Below are 25843 nucleotides of genomic sequence, written 5' to 3'. Positions count from 1 at the left end.
GGCGCCCGTGGAAACTCCGCGGCCAGCGGACGGCAGGCGGACGCGTCTCTGGAGTCCGGAGAGGGGACTCTGAGCCGGGAGGACGTGGGTAGGGGCTGCTGCACCCGTGCCCGGGCAGAGATGCCTTTGGGCGGGATTTGGGCCAAAAGATAGGAGGCGGGAGCGCCGGAGGGAGCCGGCAGCCGTCCCGGGGAGTGGGGGGGACGGGCGAGCTGGGAGCGGCGGGGTGGGGGGGGAGGGTCTGGTCGGAGCAGGTAGTGCTGCTTGGGCAACCCGGTGAGTTGGCCGGTGGGGAGGAACTCGCTGGTCAACTCGTTAATTTTAAAGCAGTCAGTTTGGGAGTGCGGCAGGATAGTCAGGGGGGCTGTGAGAAGGCGAGAGGTGGCCCCCGGGATGCCGGTGGTGGGGGCAGAGAGGAGAAGCCTGGAAAAGCTTGGAGGCGAATTCGCGCTTGGGTTCGTGGTCCTCGCAGCCCTCCTGCCTTGAGTGTGGGAGAACACTTTTTTCGGTTTTAAGACTCAGCGTGGAGAGAAAGCCTCCGTCCCAGGGGAGGAGAGACGTCTGCGGGGGGCAGAGACCGCAGCTACCGCCGGGTGCGCCCCCCACCCCAGGCGCGCCGGTTTTCGTCCCCCCTTTCTCTCCCGCCCCCACCTCCTTATTGGTGCTGGTTTGCAGCGCTCGGCTCCTGCGCCTTCGCTTCGCGTTTGAATCTGGCTCGCCCCTCCGTATTATGTCTGCACTCCGAAGGAAATTTGGGGACGATTACCAGGTAGTGACCACCTCGTCCAGCGGCTCGGGCTTGCAGCCTCAGGGGCCGGGCCAGGGCCCGCAGCAGCAGCTTGTGCCCAAGAAGAAGCGACAGCGGTTCGTGGACAAGAACGGCCGGTGCAATGTCCAACACGGCAACCTGGGCAGTGAGACGAGCCGCTACCTCTCGGACCTTTTTACCACCCTGGTGGACCTCAAGTGGCGCTGGAACCTCTTCATCTTCATCCTCACCTATACAGTGGCCTGGCTCTTCATGGCGTCCATGTGGTGGGTGATCGCCTACACTCGGGGCGACCTGAACAAAGCCCACGTCGGCAACTACACGCCCTGCGTGGCCAATGTCTATAACTTCCCTTCGGCCTTCCTCTTCTTCATCGAGACCGAGGCCACCATCGGCTATGGCTACCGCTACATCACCGACAAGTGCCCCGAGGGCATCATCCTCTTCCTCTTCCAGTCCATTCTCGGCTCCATCGTGGACGCCTTCCTCATCGGCTGTATGTTCATCAAGATGTCCCAGCCCAAGAAGCGCGCGGAGACCCTGATGTTTAGCGAGCACGCGGTGATCTCTATGAGGGACGGGAAACTCACGCTCATGTTCCGAGTGGGCAACCTGCGCAACAGCCACATGGTCTCCGCGCAGATCCGCTGTAAGCTGCTCAAAGTAAGTGCTGTCCGCCCCCTCCCCACCTGGCGGCCGCCATTCCCCACGCTCGGGGGAATTAACCCACTAGAGAGCTACCTTCAGGCTCCTAGTCTGTCTTACGCTACAGGCAAACTTGTTTTTTCGGGGTGGAGGATGGGGCAGAGTACAATCGACAGTTCTGTTCTTTTCCCACCCATTCTCTTGCAGTTGTTTGTTTTATTCTTATTTATATTCATCGGACGTACTTGTATCGCTTTCTGGACTAATAACACTTACCGAGTGGTGTTGGCTCCTGGACTTCTGAGGTACAGGAATGCCCTGTTCTTCCTAGCCTGGCTCTTTTCCTATTTAGAGAGCTTTGAATTTGTTGTCAGTACACCATTCCAGTAAACTTGAAGTAGTAAAACTGAACAGGCTTTTAGTCTGAAGACAAAAGGTGCTGAACTTACCTCAATTTTCACCTAAGGCTTTATTTATTTATTTGTAGTTCTCTCTCTTCCTCCTCCTCCCCCTCCCTAGTAGTACCAGCAAGTGGATTATTGCTTCAGGCCCAATAACTCTGTGGTTATCTTTTTAACAAGTACACAGATGGGAGAAGCAGTTTATAAAGTGAAAAAAGTAACACCTGGTTGTTATCAATTTTTATTTTTACTAAGTATTATCCTAGAGAAGTACTCTGTGCAAGCTGAGTGCTTTTCCTGCAGTCTCTTTAATTTTATTCTTAATTGCTTGTTTCTATGAAGCCTTTGTCGATTACAGATTTCACCTGAAACTTCCTAGTACCTATTAAAGAAGATTACTTCCTACCAACAGCCGTGTAAATGCAAAAAGAAATCGCTTCTGGAGTGATTTTTAAAGCAAGGTCCATCTAGTCGTTAGAGGGCACCACTACAAACAAGGAGAGAAGCCCACTCTGCACACTAACCCAATTAGAGTGAGGGATACAAGCCCAGTTCTCTGTGTGTTATTTATAGTTCATCTTTTTGAAGGATTCTCCTTAGTTTTCAGATGTTCATAAACTGAGAAAGATGACTGCAATACAATCTCAACAATTTATCTGACATTGCATAGAAAGCCATAGCCACATTCACAATTTTAGCACTAATAAAAATTTTAGGTTGACATTTTACCTTTGAAATTTCAATTCTATGTCCCAGGTCTATATGGTTTTATACAGCTTCAGTTTACATGGCAGTTAAAGTAGAACTGCGTGCTTTTAAAAAGTTTGGCTCTTGTGTTATTTTTATCATTCATTTATAAGGTCTTGCCCTAATCAATTTTGACTATCTTGCTCAGGATTGTGTTAAATTAAAGTAGCTCAGTTGTCCTGTCACTTCACATCATATGCATATATTTCCTATGCTATAGACAGTAAATAAACAAATTGTGTGTAGCTTTCTGGAAAATTTTTAATCTAGTTCCAATGTATATGTTAATTAAGATAATTGTGTAATTTGAGTGGATCATATTCTTTATAAAACTCCAACGAGCTGCATGTAATTTTTAAAACATTTTAACTTAGTGTATCCTGCTATGGACCACTGTTTGAACTGAGATGTTTGGATCAGGCTAAACATGCTGTAGACATGTTTGTTGTATGTGCCTGTTTCTATGTATAGAACAAGATACATAGCCTCTTTTTTAGGTTAGGTGTACTGGGCACATTTTGTAAATATATTGCAAAAGTCTCTCGTGGAAGCCATGTTTGTGTGTCACTTTGAGATTCTTACTGAAGAATAGTTTACCATATTGATTGATCTACTAGAAATTAAAAATTAGACCTTAAAGGTCAGTCATTGCTATTCTCTAGTGTTTCAAACATATAAATAATTTATTAAATCATATCTTTTTAAGGAAACATATTTAGATGTTTTTAGATTGATCAGAAGTCAGAAATAAATAGAATTAATATACATAGCATGTTTTGGTTATTGTTTTTGCTTTTTACAAAGTTATAGTGAATCTAAAGCCCTGGGTCTCTAGTGATTCAGGACGCTGATAGTGATTTTTCTGCATGAGACCATGTAGCGCATGTACTGTAAGAAGTGTCTTTATTAAAAAAATAGTTTTCTAGTGTTGGAAAATTTGGAGCAAGGTGCTATATTAACACAAGGTGATTAAAAACATCTAATTAAAACAATATGTATACTATTAAAATTCTTTACTTTTGATATGTTGGGAAGATGTCAGGGTTAAAAGTAAAATTGATTGGCATGTGGCATCAGTTTATATCTAAACAAAATTATGATGAAATTCTGTCCTGATTTTTTTGTGAAGGGAGAGGGTTGATGAGTGGCAACTCTTCATCCAGTCGCTTACTGTAGTTTGCTTGAAGTTGATTTGTCCAGTAGCCATGGTGACTAAAATGAATTCTCAGAGTTCTTGTCATTTCCTTAGACTTCATTAAAAGGAGCCATGTTTTATTGGGAAAATGATAACATTCAGCAAAATTAGAGGGAAGATTTGCCTTTAGTAAATGACTCTTATTTTCTCTTAGGGACTGAGATGAAGTGACCCAAAGCAGCCAACTCTACTTTTAAAGTGAAGCTATACCAAAAGCTTAAAGCAATAATATTTTGATGTTAGTCTTATACATCTTATTAAATATTATTACACATTTCAGTTTCTTTTCTTAACCCATGTTTGAGATTTTAAATGTAAAATTTATGTATCTTTAATACAAAGAAATACATAGATTTTTAAGGCAACAAAAGCTTAATATTTAACAATAGTTATTATAGTCTGTATGAGTTCTTCCTATTACCTAATTTAATTTCATTTGTATTTTTTTCTATTGCTGTTTTCTTATTTGCTGAATAAAGCCTATTGTAAACATTAATGTAAGAATTCTATTTGATGATTGTAAAGCGCTTTCTATTCTTGCAAAGACAGTAAGAAAATTCATGTGGCTTTCTAATCCTCACCACTGTGAGGTTTTTCATGCATTTTTGGGGGTTCTCTTTTCTTGATGGAAGTTTTTTTTATAGTTTTTCTGCTTAATTATTAACTGTTGTTAACTTACATGAAAGCAAATTTTATTTCAACTCTATTCCTATCTTCTGAGCTTGCAAATACTGAAATTTATTTTTATATTTAAATATAGATCTTCCAACTGTATGCTTGGAGTGATCAGTCCTTTTCTACTTAGGAAAAAATGAAAGTAGATTAAATAAAAATTTTAGAATATAATTGGAAATTATTCTTTAAAATTTATAATATTATTATAAATACAGCTATAGGAAGCTCTTTTAAGATGAGTGGTCTTTCTCTTTTCATCCCCATATTGATGTTTTATTTGAATTTTCAGTTTATTTTAGCTGTCTTTTTTAAGAAATCTAAAATATAGGAACTAATGAATGGCACAGTTGTGTTAAGTTAACATAACATCCAGTTTAAAATTTTAATAAAAATGCCTGAGTTAGGGAGTTGAGACTAATGGTTGATACTTTGGACCTTGTAATTTAGTGTTGGATTAAAAGGATTTGGAAATCTCACTCCTTCCCACAAATCTAATACTAATGGTCGACTGCCCTAGACTTCCATCTTAATAGGGAAAGATTTAAACTTTTTGATGCATCGTGTAAGAGCTTGCACACTTACTGTCAAGAAGCCATTATACTTACATGTATACATTTGTATATGTGTGTGCATGTATAGATACTCGGTCAAACCTTGTTTACATAAAGTAAGCATAAAATCAACTATTGTTAGATACATAATTTAAAATTAAGTGGTAAAGATATTTTTTTCTCATGGAAATATAATTTTATTTTTTCATATTTTTATTCATGGAAAATAGTCATCATCTTTCTTTCCTAGGATGTCAGCTATGTAACCCTTAAACTCTCAGTTAGTGAAAAGTAATGGTTCCCAGTTATCTTTTAATATATCACTTATATTATTTTTATAGTCATGTTTTCTATTCTCCATTTATATGGATACTCAAAATTGGATGTTATCTGGTTTCCTCATATGATTGTGATCCAATGAAGATGCTATAAAAAACAAAATTGAATCTGCAGAACTAATAAGCTCTTCATTCTCTTCATATGTCTTAATCTTTTAGCCACAGTGATTCCTGGACCATATAATTCCTGATTTTTTTCCATATATTTATTAGTTTGTCTTCATTCTATACCTTGCACTTAAATGTCATTATGATTTTTGACTCTATGTGACCCTATTTTATATGACTGACTCTTTTCCCCAGTTGATCTTGGCCAGTTTGCACTTAAGTTTTAATCTTGAGATTATTAGTCATCTCTTTTAAATAAAATAATTCACAAATGAATATCTATTAAAAAAAAACACTCTTATCCTGAACATTATACATGTGGCTAGTAAAAAGATTCAAGGAGTCTAGGACTGAGTACCCCAGAACTCTTGGGCTAGATCTTAATGTCAGTGAGGTTTTTTTAGGTGGGTTTATTATGTCTTATTAAAAAAGTAAAGTTCGTATTTAGCCTAGCTTTGCTTTCTCTGACACAAGTACAATAATTCTGTAATAGGTATAGAACTTGGGTTCCTTTTAAAGACTATAATTATTCTTCTTTTAAATAATAGTAATATGCTGTTTTGTTTGTTTTTTATTTTTAATATGGTTCCTGCAAAGTACAGGGTGGCTTGTGCTTAGGGGAATACAGCATGAACAGAAATAAGGGCACAAAGACCCACAAATACACAGCAGTAGGTAAGAACAAATGAAGAGAAGCAGGGAAAAACACTTGATGGATTTGAGGGTGTTTGGTGAGTAGGAGGACAATGTGTAAGTAGGGTTACAAATCCCATCCACAGTTATTATTATAAATTCCATAAAAAGTCCCCAAGGAATTATAAAGCTGTTCTTTCATTTGAATGGAATAAAAGACTCACAAAAATTTATTACAAGATAAATTACATTCCATTCTTTAAGTTAACTTTCTTTTCACAAAAATGAACATATTTTTATGGGATAATTGGCTTAGCATTAAAAAATCTTTATTTTAGGTTTGATGTTGGTCATATTTTTTCCACCTGAGTATTGATGGGATTTCAAACTTAAGGAGTAAAAAATGTACAATTGTAGTTTATCCAGATGAAATTCTAGGTCCATACTTTCCTCTGCCTGACTCTAATTTTGGTCTGATCCCAAAACTATTGCCAGAACAGCTTTGAGTCACAAGACGTTGTTGTTCTTTATCTTTGTACCTGCTTTTGGCTCATTTCCTAATTTTAGATTCCACATGGTACCCTGATGTCATTGCGTGTAATTTTCTAACTTCAGCATATATTCAACATACACATAGACACACACATTGCCCATTTAAAGAGAAGTGAAATTTCAGATAGAATAGGGGAGAGATGGTAGGCAAGAAGAGCCACCCTCTCCATCTTCACCTGCTTTGTTTTCTTTTCCTTTCTGAACCACTGGCCCTCATTGCCTTTTCCAATGGAGACATGTGAAAGGTGGTAGAGGCGTAGATCAAGTCTTAGAATATGATAAAGGTGCATTTCACATGTCAGATGTTAGTGATTAAATGTTTTTTTTTCTTTTTTCCCCAGATTCCCCTTGCTTGATTCTGAGCTAGGAAAGGTCACAACAGTTAAAATTATAGCACAGTTATGGGTTAGAGAGATGGGAGAAAGAGAGCAAAGAGATTGATTGTGTTGGTGAAGTTTGTCCATGTTGAATGAATGTGGTCAACTGACCACAAATTTCCCAGAAGGGGAATGAACAAATGTGGATCTGCTATGCCAAGGGTAGTTGTAACTGTATCCCAGAGCACTGTGTGTGTGTGTGTGTGTGTGTGTGTGTGTGTGTGTCTTTGGATATGTACTCAGCAGTCTTTCACTATAATAAGAAAGATATTTGTAAAGTACGTGACCACGATAATCCCTTCCAAGCATCTATGACTTTTGATTCTTTTTTCACCTATAGAATTTGTAATTGATTATCTTGCAGGCCTTTTTGGACTCTAAGGGAGTTCAAAGTCATTTGACATTAGCTGCTTCTTTGAAATTAGTACTTGTGACTATAAAATGAGTCACAAACCCTAAGTTCTAGATGTAAATCCATGTGACTTCTAACTGAAGGATATATAACAGAAATAGTATATTTCAATAATAATATTTTATTACAAATAATAACTTTATTGCTGAAATCTAAATTGTATAAAATAATTTCAAATATCTATGATATTCTACTTATAATTTATTTGGACAATAAATTTAAACAAACTTTATGCCTTAGATTTCCTTGATTTTTCTCTTAATTCCCAGAATTTTCTATATGCAACCAGCCAGAAAAGCTTTAAAATTTCAAAGAGATCTTTATTTCCTTTCAAAAATTTATTCTATACAACTGAAAATAAAAGTTACATGGAAGTCATTCTGAGGTCCTAGTGTTTTCAAATTATGTTCTAAATTTTAAAGAATTAACTAATTTTCCATGAGCTGTTTTTCATTCCACCTTTCCCCCACTTATTCATCCAATAGTTTCAAGACTCTTAAGTGATTATTTCATCAAGTAAAGTCAACCTCAGAAATTTTAATAATTTACCACATTATCTTAACCTTTAGCAGGTATTTTGAATTAATTTTTTGATTTTGACTGTATCTCTTTACATATTTTTATGTAAAAATGATCATGATTCTGTGTTCCCTTTGGAATTAGGAGGTATAATTTATAGAGCTAAAAGATACAACATAGACTAGGTGCAAACTGCTTTACTAATGAAAGATTCTTCTTTTATCAAAATTCTTAAGATAACATAATAAATTAAGGTTAAATAGGTTTTTCTCTAAATTTTTTCTGCCTATTAACATTTCTGAGTGAAATGCAGTAATTGTTATATAAATAAGGTTATTAGAAATAGATGAAATATTATTGCTACTGATTTATTACATACTCAAGGTACAGATCACAGTTTAATTTTATAAAGGCATATACATAAATCCTCTTTTTTCTTTGTGTTTGTCATGTATGTATTACAATTCCTTGAGGAAAAGTTCTCAAACTCCAGTTATACAAGTTGAGAAACTTAAAACTATCATAGGCTTTTTTCCCCCCTTGCTCCAGAAAATCTCTAGAATTGCACCAGAATTAGAAAATCCTGGATTATAATTCCTTGTAAGCCTAGAATAGAATGTGCCTGCTTCTAAAGATATATTTGGTGGGCATATATTAGTTTCTGGAATATTGTATTTGGCTGAGCGTTGATAAGATAACCTTGCTCTTGCCAGGAGCTCTGACTTCAAACAATTCCAGTTCTATAAGCACCTGCCAATCTCTTCCCAATCTTTAAATAGAAAAGCTTTCCTTTTAATTCACAGTGATTAATAGGCTTCCCAGTCTACTACAGAGTCACAGAAGCAAACAGAAATTAGTGAGGTAAGCATATTGATAGTTGAAATATCTCTTAACCAAACAAAATGGAAGAAGACTTGAAAGATAAAATTGTGGATATATGTAGTACTGCAGAGTCATTTAAATAAAGGTTTAGGTTTACCCACTGGGAAATAATTTCCAATGAACGTGTAGAGAATTTCACTTATCTAAAAAAGATGTAATTGTGAAAAACTTTATTCAGTGAAATGAAGTATTATTTTCCCTATAGTATCACAAAATAAATGCAGTTGTTAATTTTGTTTCTGCCAAGACTTAGGATATAAAGCATTTGGAGGAGGGTATAGGCATAATTTCGAGTATATGGAACACATTTTTAAAATCAGAAGATAATGTGCAGTCTGAATGAAATAGATTCATGCATATTTAAGTATAAATTACCTATATATGAATTAACTGCCTTGCTAAAAATAAGCTATTTCTTGTTCTAGGTTGGCATTTTCCTGATAGCCAGTCTGTTTGTAGGCCACTTCTTTTCATGGGTTGTAGAATGAGCAGAGAATATGAAGCTAATAGCTTACTCTGAGAATGAGGCACATGTATAAATAACAAATATAAGAATGAGGGAGATGAATTTCAGTCTTGGTGTATTATATAAAAGTAAGAAAAATATATGTTCTTTGGGGGAAATTATTTTAAAATGAATAGGAAAGTGAGCTTAAAATTATATTTGTGAATATTTTTATTTCCTGCAGGAAAAGCAGAGCTTAGAATAGTTGGTAAAATGACCTAAATTCTGATATTAACTAGAAATGTCAGAATACCACCTTGTGTTTATATAGCACCTGTTTCTTAGTAGGTGGGAGAACAATGACCCAGGATTTTTGCTTTTATTTTTGCTTTGTATTTAGCTTTTATTTTGCTACATAATCAATATAACTATACAACTGTATACTTGGAAAGTTCTGCTGGCTTAGAAATGATTAGTTTTCTCCAACATTGGTTGTTAGAGCTGCTGTTTTTATTTTTGCACCATCAGGTTTTTCTGTTTGTTTGTTTTTTTTTCCCTTGTCAGTAATCATTTTCTTCTTCTTTTTAAAAATTTAATCAACTACTCCTAGGGCAGAGAAGAAAAATAGTCTCTGTCTTTTCATTGGATGTTTTTCCTACTCAAAACTCCTGAGTATCACTAATTACAAAGTAGCTTCATTAACTGAGTAGCTTTGTTTTTAAGAATCTGCAATTGCTGCTGTAACAATTTGTCACCAACTTTAAAGTCTTGGTTCTATTTTGCTGTGGAGGGCAGCTCACTATATACCATAGTTCTCAGTGTTTTCAAGCTCATTTACAAAACCTCTGTCTTTTCTGGAACTCTGTCTTCAATCTACTGATTCATTGGACAGATCAGTGTTATGGAGTCTGTTTTGTTTATTAAATTAGCTTTGCAAAGAGTCTCTTAAAATATATTGGATTCTTCCAAACCCCATTTGACCAGCAGCAAGCCTCCCTCCACCCTGATTTTTCTGTATGCAACTGCTTAACCCAGCTTTTATTTTACCAGCATCAGCATGTAAACCTAAATATTTGCTTTTGTGGTCCTTGTAAGTAAGATAAGGAATACGAATATGCAAAGACCAGATATGGAAAATGAATAGAAAAGGGAATTAAGTTTATTTTCATGGCTTGCTAATTGTTTATAATCAAGTGTATACTTTTTTTTCACCATGTAAGTTTGTTGAATTAACCTTTTCAGTGATTTTTATTGAATGCCACTGTCTTATAAAAATTTTAGTAAGCTACAAGTTTGTCTAATATAGATATTTTAAACTACATTTTGACTTAGATTCATTTGAGCATAAATTTTCACTATTTTTACAATTCGTTAAATAGGTAGAGAAATGAACAACTTTAATGCAGTTATTTAGTAGTAGTTCGAAAACCACTAGTTAACAGCATCTGCTTTTATTTTTATTATGTGAGCTGTTGTGTACATAACATTATTTAATATGATAACATCTTCACTATTCTAGTTTATATCTATTTATTACTTTTCAAATGTCCTGGAAAAATAAATTATTATGCTTGTTTTGTAATAATGCAGTAAATCTGTTTTTAAATTATGATCAACCTTTTATCTTTAACTAACTCCATAAGAATTGCCTACTTATATGCTTTGAGAGGAAGAAACATCTGGCAAGCAGTGTGTTATCATTTAGTGATTTATGTCAAGCCATAGCACATGTACAGTTAGTTCCACAGTTTGTGTTAACAGCCATTGTTGGACCAGGCGTTTCTCCAAAGCTCATGAGTTAGGGACTGGTAATTATAGTAAGTCGTATATTATAAATAATGCATGTATGTTCCACATGAGTTATGTGGGATTTCGGCCCATTTGCTAGAACATAGCCGCATAATGATTTGTTTGGATTTTGTTGCAGATGATTGATAGTGCAGAATGTTGGCAATAATGTAAATTACTGTTGGGCTTCCTTGCAAATTTCAGTACAAGTGGTGATTTCTTCTCTTTTTCTGTGTGCTTGTCTAGTCTCGGCAGACACCTGAGGGTGAGTTCCTTCCCCTTGATCAACTTGAACTGGATGTAGGTTTTAGTACAGGGGCAGATCAACTTTTTCTTGTTTCCCCCCTCACGATTTGCCACGTGATCGATGCCAAAAGCCCCTTTTATGACCTATCTCAGCGAAGCATGCAAAGTGAACAGTTCGAGATTGTCGTCATCCTAGAAGGCATTGTGGAAACAACTGGTGAGTAAAAACATAGCTATGCCATCAAATTTCTTTATTCCATAATAACTTTATATTACATGCATAATACCTCTCATAGATTGGGCTAAATGTCTCAGCTTGCAATAATGGAAGTAATGATTTGTCTGTTATTCTTTGTAACATTCAGTTGATACTGCTTTGAAAATGAAGATTTATTGTTGTGATGATTGCATGTGTAATGTTAACTCAGAAATACTTACTGCAAGACAAAAAAGGGAACTGAGATGACTCCTGGAAATGATTATGATGTTCTAGTTTAATTGTGGAGTTGGATTTCCTATAATCATATTTTTTAAAAGGTTTAAGGTTAAAATAAATTCAGGGCAATTAGTGAGCAGCCTGAACTCAGCAGGCATATTCTTGCCTTAGGGATGGTGATTTGGGTGTCACTGATAGAGCTTTGATATGCTACTAAGTGCAACCTCAGTGGAAAATTCCCTGTGTGTACATGTGTATGTGTGTGTGCGCGTGTGCTAAAGCAGCATTTTAATTTCAAAGTAGGTCAGTAGATTTCCCCAGCTGAACCTTGACAAAAAAATATTTAAAAAGAAAATTTCTTCCTTTTCTGCTTTGCTATAGCTAGCTGTGTGCTGTATGTTATTCTTTAAGATGCAATGTTGGTAATGCTGCGAATACTCACAATTTGCTACTCTCTGAGGAGAACAAGGTTGGCAAAAGAAAAATAACAGTAAATCAGAGTATATTATTTGGGACCTAAGCATTGCCAGTTGGTTCGCAATCTGCTGGATGCTTGAGACTAACAATGGAATATCTACATAGTTATATCTATCAGTCTATCTTGAGTTTTATCCTTGCTACAAATAGTGAGAAAGCAGAAATATTTTCACTTTCCTTTTTTTCTGGCAATATCATTCTAGTCATTTTAAAGTGCTAGTTATTATGTATAAACTATAGCACTGAAAGTTTTAATAACATTGGCAATAACATAGATGCATTCAAGCCTTATGTCAAGGTAGATGTTACAAAAGGAAAGAATCTCCCACCTTGACATAAAGCTTTGTCTAAGGAGTAGGGGGAGGCAAGCCATTGTAATATTATACATCTGCTAGATAATACATATTTGAAATGTCGGCAAGATACTTAATCTCTATAAACTTCTTTTTTTCTCTCTGAAAGGAGAAAGATATAATAATCACCTTGAAGCTACTTGTTGTATTACTATTATTTTGTTAACATTAGTGCTTCACTTTAAAATTTAAGGTTTGGAGGACAATGAGTAAAGACTTAATTCATCAATCTTTATCTGGAATTTGATTTCTGTGGACAATTTTATGGTTTAAATTCTCTAGATTTTTAACTTACAATTGAAATCATGTGATAGTATATTTTAAAAAATATATTGATAAATGATGAAACCAATCTGTAAAAGCTTCTAGTTCAAGAAATCTTTAAATTTAAGTTTTATTCTCCTCATTTATTGAAGTAATATATTGTTAGCGCTTAAACAGCAGATGGTTTTTATTGATTTGTTTTTATAGCATATGGTTCTACTTTTGACACAGCTGGTTTTTATTTATTAATTGCTTATTATTCTAATCACTGCCACAGTGAAGTTTCTGTTTCACTTGACGGTCTCAGAAACATTTCACTAGTGATTTCTGTCTACCTATCTATCCATTCATCCATTTTTCCCTACTTATCTCTAGTTAGTATGTATCTCTTAGGAATGAGAAAATTCTTCTACAAAATCACAATATAATTAAGAAAAAAATCAGAATATTAGACAATGATACAGTACTATTACTTAGCTCATAGGCTACCTTCAGTTGTTCTCGTAATTTCCATCATGGCTATTTTTTCCTGGTTCAACATCAATTTAAGGATTACGCCCTTCTTTGTTTACTTGTCTTCTCAGTCTCAAGATGGAATAGTTCCTCAACCTTACTTTGTGTTCTTGACCTTGATGTACTTGAAGTGTAAAGGCCAGGTATTTAATAGAATGTCTCTCAACTTGGATTTGTCCGAGCCTTCCTTATTCATTAGTTCTTTCAAATTTTGCCTTCTACATGGGCATCTTAAGGGAATACTGAAGTGGACTGTTTTTAAAATACTCGTATGTGTTCTTGACTGAAGTGTCTCCATCAGATTTCAGAGGATCATGGTTAGTAAATGATACTCAACATAAAGTAATTTGGAGTTTTGTAACATTAAATTATTCATGAGGACTGTAGATTTCATTTAAACAATTTCTCTCTTCTCCTTTTTTTTTTAAAATAATGAACTGGCAGAGAGTACTTTCCACAGAAAATGTAGAAACTTGACTGGAAACTGAATTTCTTATTTAGAGATCGCCTTTCATGGAGAAAAGAATAAAGTCTACCTCCTCTTAACCTCTTAACTAAGCCTGTTTTCTAGATCCAGTATAGCAAGAAAAACAACAAAACATTACTCATAATTTATACATGTTATTTCATGGAAACTTTGATATTTTGTTTGTGTATATGCTCTAACTAATTAAATCATGTACTGTTCAAACTCTGTAAAATCTGTCTATATTCTCAGACCTTCCTGAGTCTGGTAAAAATATCATAAACATTCTTATGTCCATATGATCATTTAAAATTATACTGAGGCTTATTTAGATTCATTTTTCAGGATGTTTCCTCCTTTATCCTTTCATTCATAATACTTTCTCATAATAGTTATTTGCTTAGAATAAGGCAAATATGATCTTTGGGGATGTTTTGAACATCAGTAATACCATTTTAGGTCCAGTGTTTTTTTTTGTTTGTTTGTTTGTTTCACAGGCTTGTGACTGTTTACTCAATGTAACTTTTCATCATACTTAACGTTAAACCACTAAGATTTTTTTAAATCACTCATTCATTCACTAGATAAATATATGAATACATGCTCTGTACTTGGAAAATATTTGAAATTCTGGCAATATAAAGCATGCTTCCCAGGCTTAGGCTGACAGTCAGGAAAGGTCTCTCTGAGAAGGAGATACCAAAGTGGAGACTTGCCTGTCAAGAAGGACCTTCTAGGTCTGTCTGGAGGAGAGCACAGCAGAGCTGAGAAGCAACTGGTACAAGGATCCTGAGTTGGGAACCAACCTAACTGATTCCAGGAACTAAAAGAAGGAGGTGGATGGTTAGGATAGAGTGAGCAATGTAGAGTGTGGGGTGAGAAGTTAGAGAGGTGGGGGGCCACCTCTACATGACAGAGGATTATATTGCATTGCTCCAGCAAGTGCTGGGATTTGATTCAAAAGCAAAGCCTGCATTGAAATGCTAAGAGTAGTAATTTAGTAATCTCAAACTCTATATAACTGACAAAAAGCTTTTTTTCATATAAACTGGATTGCATGCAGTTTACTTAAAAACAAGTGACCCCAATGCCTAGGGAATGTATTAAACTTTTGACAGTTTTTGTATTAATAGTACTAAACTTACAGCCTTTACCCCCCAGCACAGGCACACCATTGCTCACTTGGCTGCAATCCTCTGATGAGGATCTTCTGATGTCATTTGGTTTTTGCCTCTTTCCTTCCTGTAGTCACAGTGGGAGTGGTGGTGGTGATGAGGAGGGGGGTGGAAAATTAGAAGCTTTCTCATTTCCTTGAGTCTCAGCTTCCAGCTCAAGACTCACAAATAATTACTTTCCCCACCTCCTTGGAAATACTCCTCAGTGATCAGGTTCAGGGATGCTGCCTTGCTTGTTTCTAATGAGCTGGTCTTTCACTTCAAGGAACAGAACATCCACCTCTTCATGAATAACCTCTGCTTCTTGGCTCACACAGCAAATTTCTAAACATAGGTTACCTCCAACTCTTGCTCTCTTTGCTGCTTCTCCCAGGAGGGAGAGCACTGCTAGCGGCAAACAGCATTGCAGATTTGGCTCATTAGAACTCGATGCTTTCAAACTTCAATCTGCTCTCCGCTGCTATTTGGCAGTCTTCTTAATTGTCTTTTCTGCACTCCCAGGCTCTGTCCCCATGGGATCTATTTTAGCCCTTTTCTCTCTTTCCATGCCCCTAGCCCCAGCTGTCCTATGCCTTAGCGTACCATCTTTCCACCTAGTCTATCAAAAAGAATGTGATGCTTCAATTTTGATCCTTTTTTTTTTGCCCTCTTTGTCCGTTTCTCATAACTATCTTCTCTTTTTCTTTGCTGGTGTCTGTGAGTAAAATATCTTTATTCTTCTTCAAAACCATCTCCTTTATCATTATGTTTATTATCTGTGACTCAAATGCCAATACTTATCATACCTAATACTTAAAATAACTGACTCTCATTTCTCTCAAACGTGTTCCAGGGTGTTCTTCATGAAAAAACATAATCCAATTATTTATTCCTTTATACTCAAGGTTCTTTCTGGAATTCAGAGACACCACATTCTCTCTCTCCTTCTTTTTTGTTTCTTCTAATTTTTATTTTCCAGTTGTTCCTTATAACCTGTATGACTGCCTCTCCCTATAATTTTTTCCTGGATCGCTGCCCTTCCCTCCTTTCCTTTTGAATCAAACTACTTGATTTTTTTTTTTTAATGAATCCACAAAGTACTTTCAAGTCTGTTATTTCTCTTATCTCCAGCTATGAGAAGGAAATGGCAACCCACTCCAGTATTCTTGCCTGGAGAATCCCATGGACAGAGGAGCCTGGGAAGCTACAGTTCATAGGGTCGCAAGAGTCGGACACGACTTAGCGACTAAACTTCTACTATGAAGTCTCTCATTCAGTTGTGTCCGACTCTTTGTGACCCTGTGGACTGTAGCCCACCAGGCTCCTCTGTCCATGGGATTCTCCAGGCAAGAATACTGGAGTGGGTTGCCATTTCCTTCTCCAGGGGATCTTCCCGACCCAGGGATCAAACCCAGGTCTCCCATATTGCAGGCAGATGCTTTAACCCCTGAGCCACCAGGGAAGCCCCATGAAGTCTCTCATCGGCCTTATATATGCCATCAATTTCCAGGACATTCTTCTACTCAGATGTCACTTTTTTGATTCAGAGTCAACTTGTCTAAATACCAAGTAATCATCTTATCCTCAAATTACATCCTCATCTGGAAAGTTTGTCCCTTTTAATCATGACTGTTTTATCCAAGATCTCTTCCCCTTTCTTCCTTTTTAAAAATTATCAAATTAAATCATTTCACAAATACCTATTGAATACCTGTTACAGGCTAAACAGTATTCTAGACTTTGGGGACATGTTAGTTAACAAAACACAATTCCTGTTATAATCACATGTGGAAATGAGACAATAAAATGAAGAAGTGCCTCATTTAGAATGTTAGAAAATAAATGCTATGGAAAAAAAAATAAGAAAACAAGGCAAGAGGGATTAGAGTTGTAGGGAAGTCAGGGTAGGCTGCAATGAGAAGATGACTTTTAAGCCCAAACACAGTACCTTGAGTAAAGCAAATCCTTTTTCTTTGAAAGGGATTCTGGATAGAGCTTCAGCAGTTGTAAGTGCTCCGAGAGAGCCGGTAACTGGCTTCTGCTCTCTGTTAGTGATGTTTCTTAATTCAACTCTTCCTCTTTAAGTTCACTTCTAAATCACAGTAGTTGTCTCAGGAATGGATTTAGTATTTGCTTACATGGAGACTGTGCATTGAATGGTTGCTTGGTGAATTTGCTTCAACACTATCATAATAAACCTGTCCTCAAAAAGCCCTAATGACTGCCAAAGTGCATGTGTTCCTTCCTGAGAAAATTAGGCTGCTTTGCTTCCTGTAATGTCCATACACTGATGCTCCCTTTTGCTCCTATGTCTGCGATAATACCATTTTCATTACCTAGGACAGCATTTCTCTCTTCTCTTACATGGTATGAGAACTGCCATATTTGTTTAGTTTTCCCTGGACTCTATAGTCCATGTGCTTTCCTTTAATAACTCATTTAAAATGCTGTTTTATTTTTTACTATGAAAGGGCTGTTAAATGCATTCTTATTATAGGAAAAAAATTAAAAATACAAATATGCAAAATAAAGACTTTAGTCTTATTTTCAGCTACTGTACAGTTAATGTATAGGTCATTGACCTTTCAAGTGTCCGTATTCAGATATATTGTTATTAAACATGTGCTGTTTTATAACGTTCTTTATTGTATAATATGTGTTTAACATCTCTCCTGTCAAATTACGGAGAAGGCAATGGCAACCCACTCCAGTACTCTTGCCTGGAACATCTCATGGACGGAGGAGCCTGGTAGGCTGCAGTCCATGGGGTCGTGAAAAGTTGTACACGGCTGAGCGACTTCACTTTCACTTTTCACTTTCATGCATTGGAGAAGGAAATGGCAACCCACTCTAGTGTTCTTACTTGGAGAATCCCAGGGAAGGCAGGGCCTAGTGGGCTGTCGTCTATGGGGTCGCACAGAGTTGGACAGCAGCAGCAGCAGCAGCATGTCAAATTAGGGTTCTACACCCTTCATCTTAATGACTTTATTGTATGCCAGTTGTATGTATTTGAAGTTTTATTATCTGTCTCCTACTCTGGAATTTTTAGCCATTTCCTTTTTATTGAGATAAAGACCCTTATAGGCCATAGATTTAATTTATTACAACTTTACTATTTTATATTAATTCTTAGAGATGAAATTCCTGGGTAAAGGAACATATGTATTTATTTGTTTTTAACATCTATTTCAGGGTTGCTATATGGAAAGTTGACACCAATTTACATCTGGATATGAAGGTTCCCATTTCTTCATACCCTTGCCAATAATGGATATTATAATCAGTTTTATTTTTGCCAATTTGACATCATTTTATTCTAATTGATTACTAGCAAGGTTGAAATTATGGTATTTATTGACTATGAATTTTATTCCAGGAATTCTCAGATACTGTTGCTCATTTTGCTTGCAATTTATTGTATGTATAAATTGCTTATATAATTAGAACATTATTTTGAAAAACTCTATCCCTAGTAGTCTGTATACTATTATCAAAATAATTTCTTTATTATATATACATGTATGTATTTTTCACATTCATCTCCCATGTGCTTTATTAATATCTCGAGATAAACTGTAAACTGCCAAGATTGATTAAGGACTTTGTTTTGAGGCTATATTTTTTATATCACAAATTGTATATCATTGACTGCAAAAAGTAGTAGGTACCAATAAACACTTCTAATCTGTTTTTTGTTATTTTTAACTGATTTTAATAGATTTTAATTTTAATTTAATTTAATTTTAATTTAATTTTAATCTCTATTTATAAGCTTGCTTTCTGAGTCACACATTATTTTCTTATAGGAAATTAATCAACAAATCCTTGTTGATGATTCATGTTATGGTAGGTGTACGTTCATGCCTGCTCTTTGTGACCCCATGGACTGTAGTCCACCAGGCTCCTCTGTCCTTGGAGTTCTCCAGGCAAGAATACTGGAGCGAGTTGCCATTTCCTCCCCCAGGGGATTTTCCTGACCCCGAGATCGAACCTGAGTCTCCTGTACCTCCTGCATTGGCAGGCAGATTCTTTACCACTGAGCCACCTGGGGATCCCCTATGGTAGGTGTAAGATATAACAAAGGTGATAAAGGAGGAAGCCCACAGTCCAAAGGGAGAAAGAAGTTGAACGAAATTGACTATTAGCAATGTGTGCTCAAACAGATGTATGTCATGCTATAGTATAGGCCAAGAGTAGTGGTTCCTGATGGATTTGTTCTTAAACAGTCTGAGAAAGCCCCCTACGGGACACAGCATGGGTTGAGACAGGAAGGTGAAGCAGAAGGTCATAAGGAGGGTAAGGACAGCTGGACATTCCAGCCCAAGGAACAGCAAATGAGAATTCATTTTGTTAGAATCAAATCGTTTTATGTGGTCCGGATACAGGACAGGTGGAGGGGGATTGCCTGGAGATGAGCCTATCCCTGATCTGTGATTTGAACCTCATTCTACAAGTAGTAAAGCCCTCCAGGGATTTGAAGCAGGAGAATGCCACAATCCCATTTGCGGGATCGAAAGATCCCTCTGGCTGCAGGTGGAGGATGGATTGAGTGGGGCTGAAACCGGAGGCAGACCAGTCATTAGCTGTTACAATAGGCCAGACCAGAGATAATTGGTTCCTGCGTGAAATTGTCTGACTCAGACAACTATATAACTGTTGAAAGTAATGAAAAAGGCCTCTGGTTCCAAAGTTGTTACTTATGATTAAACACGAATGGGAAAAATCAGCTCCAGGATCTTTCCCACTGAAGTTCCTCTGGCTATTTAGAAGAAGCTGAGACAGAGAAACAATAAGATAAATTGAGAAAAATAAATCAAACAGCATGAAGAAGCCACTGACTTCTCCTTACTAGTGAAAAACAGTTGGAAATTTTCTAATGAAAAAAATCACAGAGCAGAAGCTCAACTTGTAAATAATTGAGATGTGCCTACAATTTTCCTCTGTGAATGAGTCTACAATATTTAGCTTTATTGGTGGTAATTAATAGTTACACTTTAATGATCCTTCCAAAGATAGTGTTCAGCAAACCCCTAGTGTTACTGCAAATGATGTAGCTCCCTCTTGACTACTGGAAATTTTATTCATCCTTCCTCATTAAAAGTACTGAATCATTAGCCTGTGGGCTCCTTGTCCCTTTTGTATTCAGGACCTAAATCAGGGATGTCTTGTTTATTTTCTGGTTTCCCTATTCCTTCCCAGGTTGCAGTTGCCTTTTAAGGTAAGTGGTGTTTCAGAAGACTTATCTTGCCACATGAGACCCATGGATGTATATATTTTGGAAATCTCAAAGTACCCTCCAAGTAACTTCTATGGTTATATATTTGTTTGACATTTATTGTTTCTTAATTGTGATTTTTTTTCTCTTTTAGAGATAGCTTTTGAATAATTTGTTGAGTCGAAATAGAATTTGGCATGGATTCTTTTTAAAATATAAGGGAATTTTTATGAATAATTTCTAAATAAAATCTTGGTTTTTTTTTTTTCTTTTGATAGGCTATTATAAACATTTTCCCAGGGACTTTAAAAAATTAATGCCTAAACAGTGAGGCATGAAGTAGGATAACTAACCCCACTAGTCTGAAACTGAAAGGTTTTCTGAGGCATGTAGCTTTCAGTGCTATAGGAGCTCTGAGCAAACTGGGATGGTTAGTCACCCAAATTCACAGTCAGGAATGTTAATTAAGCCCTCCTAGAAGCCTGCTTCAATATAATGTGGAAGTTTGCTTCATTGGTGGTGGAATAGGTCTTCTCAACTCATTAGTGGAGTTACTCCACTGTTTTCCATATTCTGCCTTTATCAACGCTGAATCCTCAAAAATACATAAGAAGAATATTTTCATATGTTACTTTCTCTATTATTTTCCTATCTTGTATAGAATATTTAATTAATACAATCCTCAGTGTTTTAGAATGAAGTTTATCATTTGTTGTGCAGGAGGGTGGTATGGGTAAGTTACTGAGGCTAAGGTGAGTTGGGAAGGGTTGACACTATATTTGTCACAATTTGCATATGAGGGATATGGTAAAGTAGTAGTAGTAATATGTGCACGCTCAGTTGTGTCTGACTCTTCGTGACCCCATGGACTGTAGCCCATCAGGCTCCTCTATCCACGAGACTTTTCCAGGCAAGAATTCCAGAGTGGGTTGCCACTTCCTACTCCAGGGGATCTTCTGGACCCAGAGATCAAACCCGCATCTCTTGTGTCTCCTGCGTTGGCAGGCAGATTCTTTACCACTGCGCTACCTGGGAAGCCAGCACAATAAAGAAGTCAGCAAACCTTATAGATAACATAGCTAATTGTTAAAATGTAAGCATGAGGGATTGTAATTGGGGAAAACAGTTTTGATGAAGATGTGGCTTAGTCCAGTGACAAGGAACATCAAGATTTACACTTCAGGTAATTTTCAGAGATTTTCAAGGTAGAGTCCTGGAACTGACTGCATTGGAGTCCCATGGGATACTTATTAAAATACTACTTTGGGGCCCTCACTTAGTCTTACAGTGTTCAAATATCTGGTGTTTGTGAACCAAGAAATTTGCATTTGTAATAGGCTCCCCCGTGATTCTTATTAAGAACATTAAAGTTTGAGAACTCCTCAATCCAGCAACTAGTAAAGCCACAAATATTTAGTGAATTAATTACTCAACTGAAATACGAAGGACTAATGAAAGAGAACATAGCTCTTTAAATTTCTGAAGTCTTCAGAGATGAAGCTTTGTGTCGACTCAGACTGTGCTGATCAATGTAGCCAAATGCAAATGAATGTGGGTGGAAAACAGTGAAAATCAGGAGTATGAATTAAAATGCATTGCTATTCATCATCTTAACGAAGAACAAGATGTGATAGCTATTGTAGAACATTGTGTGAAGATGTAATATAAATGCCAAACAGCAGTGTTAGTGCCACTCACTGCTGGAGAGTATTCCGATCACTGAAATCACTACATATGGGCTTGACCAGAACACTGCATGCAAGTATTTAATGCATGCAGTATTTACTGTTTCATAAGAGGAATTATGCCTGTGAATGTCTTCAGCCCCCGGTCCCCACCTTATTTCTGAGTCTTATTTTTCTTTATTCTTCTGCGGCACTGCTCCCTCAGGTCGGTTCGTTGTTGGGCTGGTCCCAACATTTGGTGCCCAAACAGGGACCTGAGCTTTCAAGGCTTTCTTGACGGTGCCAAAAGACTCAGGGAATTCCAGCCGAGAGACTGGAGGACAGTGACAGTACTTGATGATGGACAACACCACTGGATACCAGGAAGGCATGTCAAAGAAAGGACGGAAGAGGACATAGTTTGACATCGATCCTCCTGGAGAGCCGCCAGTGATGGGGATAAGAAGACTGACAATCTGCAACTACTTGGAACAGGCTCCAAGGACCAACAAAGCCAAACGGCCCACTTGGGGCCAATTGAAGAAATTGACCATTGAAGGGGAAAAATTGGTCAAAGAGCAGGGACAGCTTTGACCTTGGCTACCTTGTTCTTGGCTATGTTATCTGTGATAACTACCACGGTAGGTGCTAATCATACTTATTGGGCATATGTACTCAGTCCTCCCCTATTAAGCCCGATTACATGGAAGGATTCTTCTGTTCCAGTTTTCATAAATGACTCTTCTTTGTTACTCAGACCTTTGGACCCAACCTTCCTTTAAAACCAGAAGAGGGCCGACAACTTTCAAATGTTAGTGTTAATTATACTGTGGGAACAGGTCTTACACCTATATGTACGGGAGCGGAGACTCATTGTCTTGAGAGAGGATTTCAGAGTTGGTTATATATAGTTAAAGAACCTATAAAGAACCAGCGAACAAAACTCATTTTTTTAAATTAGAATTATTTTCCTTTAATATCACAGGAGAAAGTACTCCTATGTTTCTGCCCCATCTACTTAACTGTATTATTTCTATAAAATCTGGAATAGAACATTGGGTACAATGGAAATTGTGTAAAGCTAATACTGGACTTCCCTGGTGGCTCAGAGGGTAAAGTGTCTGCCTGCAATGCAGGAGACCTGGGTTCGATCCCTGGGTTGGGAAGATCCCCTGGAGAAGGAAATGTCAACCCATTCCAGTACCCTTGCCTGGAAAATCCCATGGATGGAGAAACCTGGTAGGCTACAGTCCATGGGGTTGTAAAGAGTCGGACACGACTTCACTTTCACTTTCAAGAGAAATTATCTTTATGTTTACTGCAAAGTTCAATAGGACTTGTTTTTTTTTTTCCTTCATAATTTTACATTAATACTAACCCTGGCTGTTAATCATTAAAGCTAAAGATTTGAGGGCTTTGTTTTCTGGGGTAAGTTTTGTGGAAATTGCAGAGATTAAAGAGAAAGTTAAAATAGGAAATGGATAATGAGGGAGTAAGATTTGAGATTCAGATGGAGTGAGTTTATCTTGACAAATAAGGATTCTAGACCCAATTTTTGTTGCTTCACTTTGATTAGTTTTCTTTGTCCTAGGCTCTGTTTGGAAGAGCTGAGATCATTAACCCATTCAGCTCATAGCGGAGAGCTCAGAACTGCAGTTCAAGTGAAAAATCATGGCTGCCGTTGTTACTGTTGCAGTTGATAATGAATGTTGAATAAGATAAAAATATATGGAGTTATTTCATAAGCTTGTATTTTATTAGTCATAAATGATGGTAACAGAGTGCCATTACAAAACCGAGAAGCTATCATCCTGGGGCAGGATTAAAAGGAGGACAGTTCCTTCTTTGTTGTCCGAAGATGACTTACCTTTGGAGCCTAAACTTCATTGTGTTGATTATGGATGATGTGTATTTTCTGAATGTCTTGTGCCAAAAATAACTCACGAGCCTGAGAGTAGCTCTTGTTACAATCATTCCTGCTGCGTAGTTCAAAGAGTGATGTCTGGATGATTTGATCTTAAAGGCTTTTGAAAAAAATGCATCTTTGTCTTCCAAATATCTGTCAAGCAACCTTTTTGTACACCTCTAAATAATTTTTATTATAATTTATACCTTTTATTTTATTTTGTTTGATTTTGTTTTTACTTTAGATTTCTTGTCATTTAAAAAAGTTGGAAACTTAATGACATTAGTTTTCAGATCCCTTTTTAGGCACATGTAGTATTAACTCTGTAGCATATCTCAACATTTAGATACAGACAAAAATCTGAGTCCATGAGAGGAAATCTTTCTTCCAAATGTACAATATGAAGGGGTAACTTTGGGAAGGGAAGAGCTTTGATAATTAGGGAAGGATTGGACCTTCGGAACAGAATGTATATGTATAAGCTTCCAGCACCGTTTTTATTACTTTTTCAGTGCGAAGGGTTTACTTTCTGACTCATGCTCCTGATTCAGCAGTTCCCCAGAAATGGCTCTGATCCTTCCGTATTTGGCAGCACTGCTTAGAGAATGTAGAGAGAAAATGATGTAGCCTCTTTGTATGTGTGTATTTATTCAGATTAGCATTATCGGTTCCAAAAATGTTTTAACATGTGTTATCTGTTTCTTTCTAGTTTTGCTTTGCTCTACATTTCTCCCAGTGGCTTTTTTTTTCAAATGTGCTTCATTACCTTCATTTTAATTTGTATGCATTAAATGCAAAGGTTTGTTAAGCTTATTTGGCTTATTTTCTTCATTTAGTTAAGCTTTTAACATTTTATAGCCTGTAAATTATAGAATGGTAGTTACTCACCATAATCCCTTATGAAAAAGTTTAGGAGTCTTGAGTTTTTAAGGCCTGTTTGCCAAAATTGAGGACAGACTTTGGTCTTAAACTTTTAATGTAATACATTGATGGTTTGTTGTTTTTTGTTCAATTATTTATTAGTGTTTAAATTCAGTCTAACAAACTGAATTTTGCTTATCTTTTAAATATGTCTAAAACATTACTAAAGAAGGGACCTAACCTTTATAGAGTGCTTTTATATATTCCAGGTTCTCCTAGACCAGTTGTGTGGATATCAGTTAAAATATTGTATCTTAGTTGAACTGGTCATTTAATCATATCTGCCCAATATCATATGTTCCTTGGCTTGGATATGCTTGGTTAGTCTAATATGCTATTTCAGCTTTGAAGAAGTGTATTTCTTTCTTTTCTTTACACTAGAAGCCATAATATTACCAAAACCAGAGAAAGTTGACAGGAAGGAAAACAGGGCACATATATTATTTTTAAAAACTAATAGAATTGAAATGATAATATCATAAAGTACACCTTAGTGATATTTTAGTTGAAATGAAAATGGAAACTCTGATTCTATGAGGTAAAATAACTTGCCTGACTTTTGAGAACAAGTTGATGGAAGAGTCTGGAATATATCTTCGCACTTTGAGTCTTATTCAGGCTTTCTTCTCATTACCAACAATGATTCACTTACTTAAATGTAATTCTTGTTTACCATCTTCAAAATAATTAATAATGATGGCGATTGTGTATCTTTTAAGACATGTCAAGGATTTTCTCCCTGTTACTAGAGTTTTAGTTTTTGATCAGGTCAACTAGTTGCCCAGCTGAGGAGAGGGGAAGGTCAGTCAGGAGATGCATGCCTTATAAATAGGCCTGGTCTTGAACAGACTGCAAAGTCCTTTTGGGGATAAATACAATATGACTGATAGTTATCCAGCTCATTCATGTTTTCAATAACTATGTATTAAGTAACTGTGTATTTCAAGCACTGTTCCAGGCAGTGAGTACATGTGATGAATAAGAAAGTCTGAGGATGCCAGTTGGCAAAATTCATGATCCAGTGAGAACTAACACTTACCGAGGCAGTGAGAGTAATGTAAATTGGGAAATATACCGTTAGTGGTATAATTAGTAGGAGATGTCTCAAAGCTACAACCTATGCTTAGAAATGGTAAGGGAGTTAGCCAGGCTAAGAAGGAGTAGAGAGTACTACTGGAAGACTGAACAAAC

At 36.7% G+C, this 25843-nt stretch overlaps 1 protein-coding gene across 2 annotated transcripts in view; it reads left to right on the top strand.

Annotated features, from left to right (window-relative positions):
* Positions 1-241: 241 nt before the first annotated feature.
* The window catches only part of KCNJ3 (potassium inwardly rectifying channel subfamily J member 3), a 198140-nt gene continuing 172538 nt past the window's right edge, over positions 242-25843 (top strand). Inside the window, exons 1-2 of one of the 2 annotated variants that reach the window (NM_001192624.1) lie at positions 731-1432; positions 11284-11500. In NM_001192624.1, the coding sequence (NP_001179553.1) occupies positions 731-1432; positions 11284-11500 (919 nt within the window). Of the gene's footprint in view, positions 1433-11283; positions 11501-25843 lie in introns of both variants that reach the window. The other variant, XM_005202435.5, reaches the window with a different exon arrangement.

This window comes from Bos taurus, chromosome 2, assembly GCF_002263795.3.
Source record: "Bos taurus isolate L1 Dominette 01449 registration number 42190680 breed Hereford chromosome 2, ARS-UCD2.0, whole genome shotgun sequence".
Taxonomy (NCBI): Eukaryota; Metazoa; Chordata; class Mammalia; order Artiodactyla; family Bovidae; genus Bos; species Bos taurus.
The sequence above is the reverse complement of the archived record's forward strand: the minus strand, read 5'-3'. Positions and strand labels throughout refer to the sequence as shown.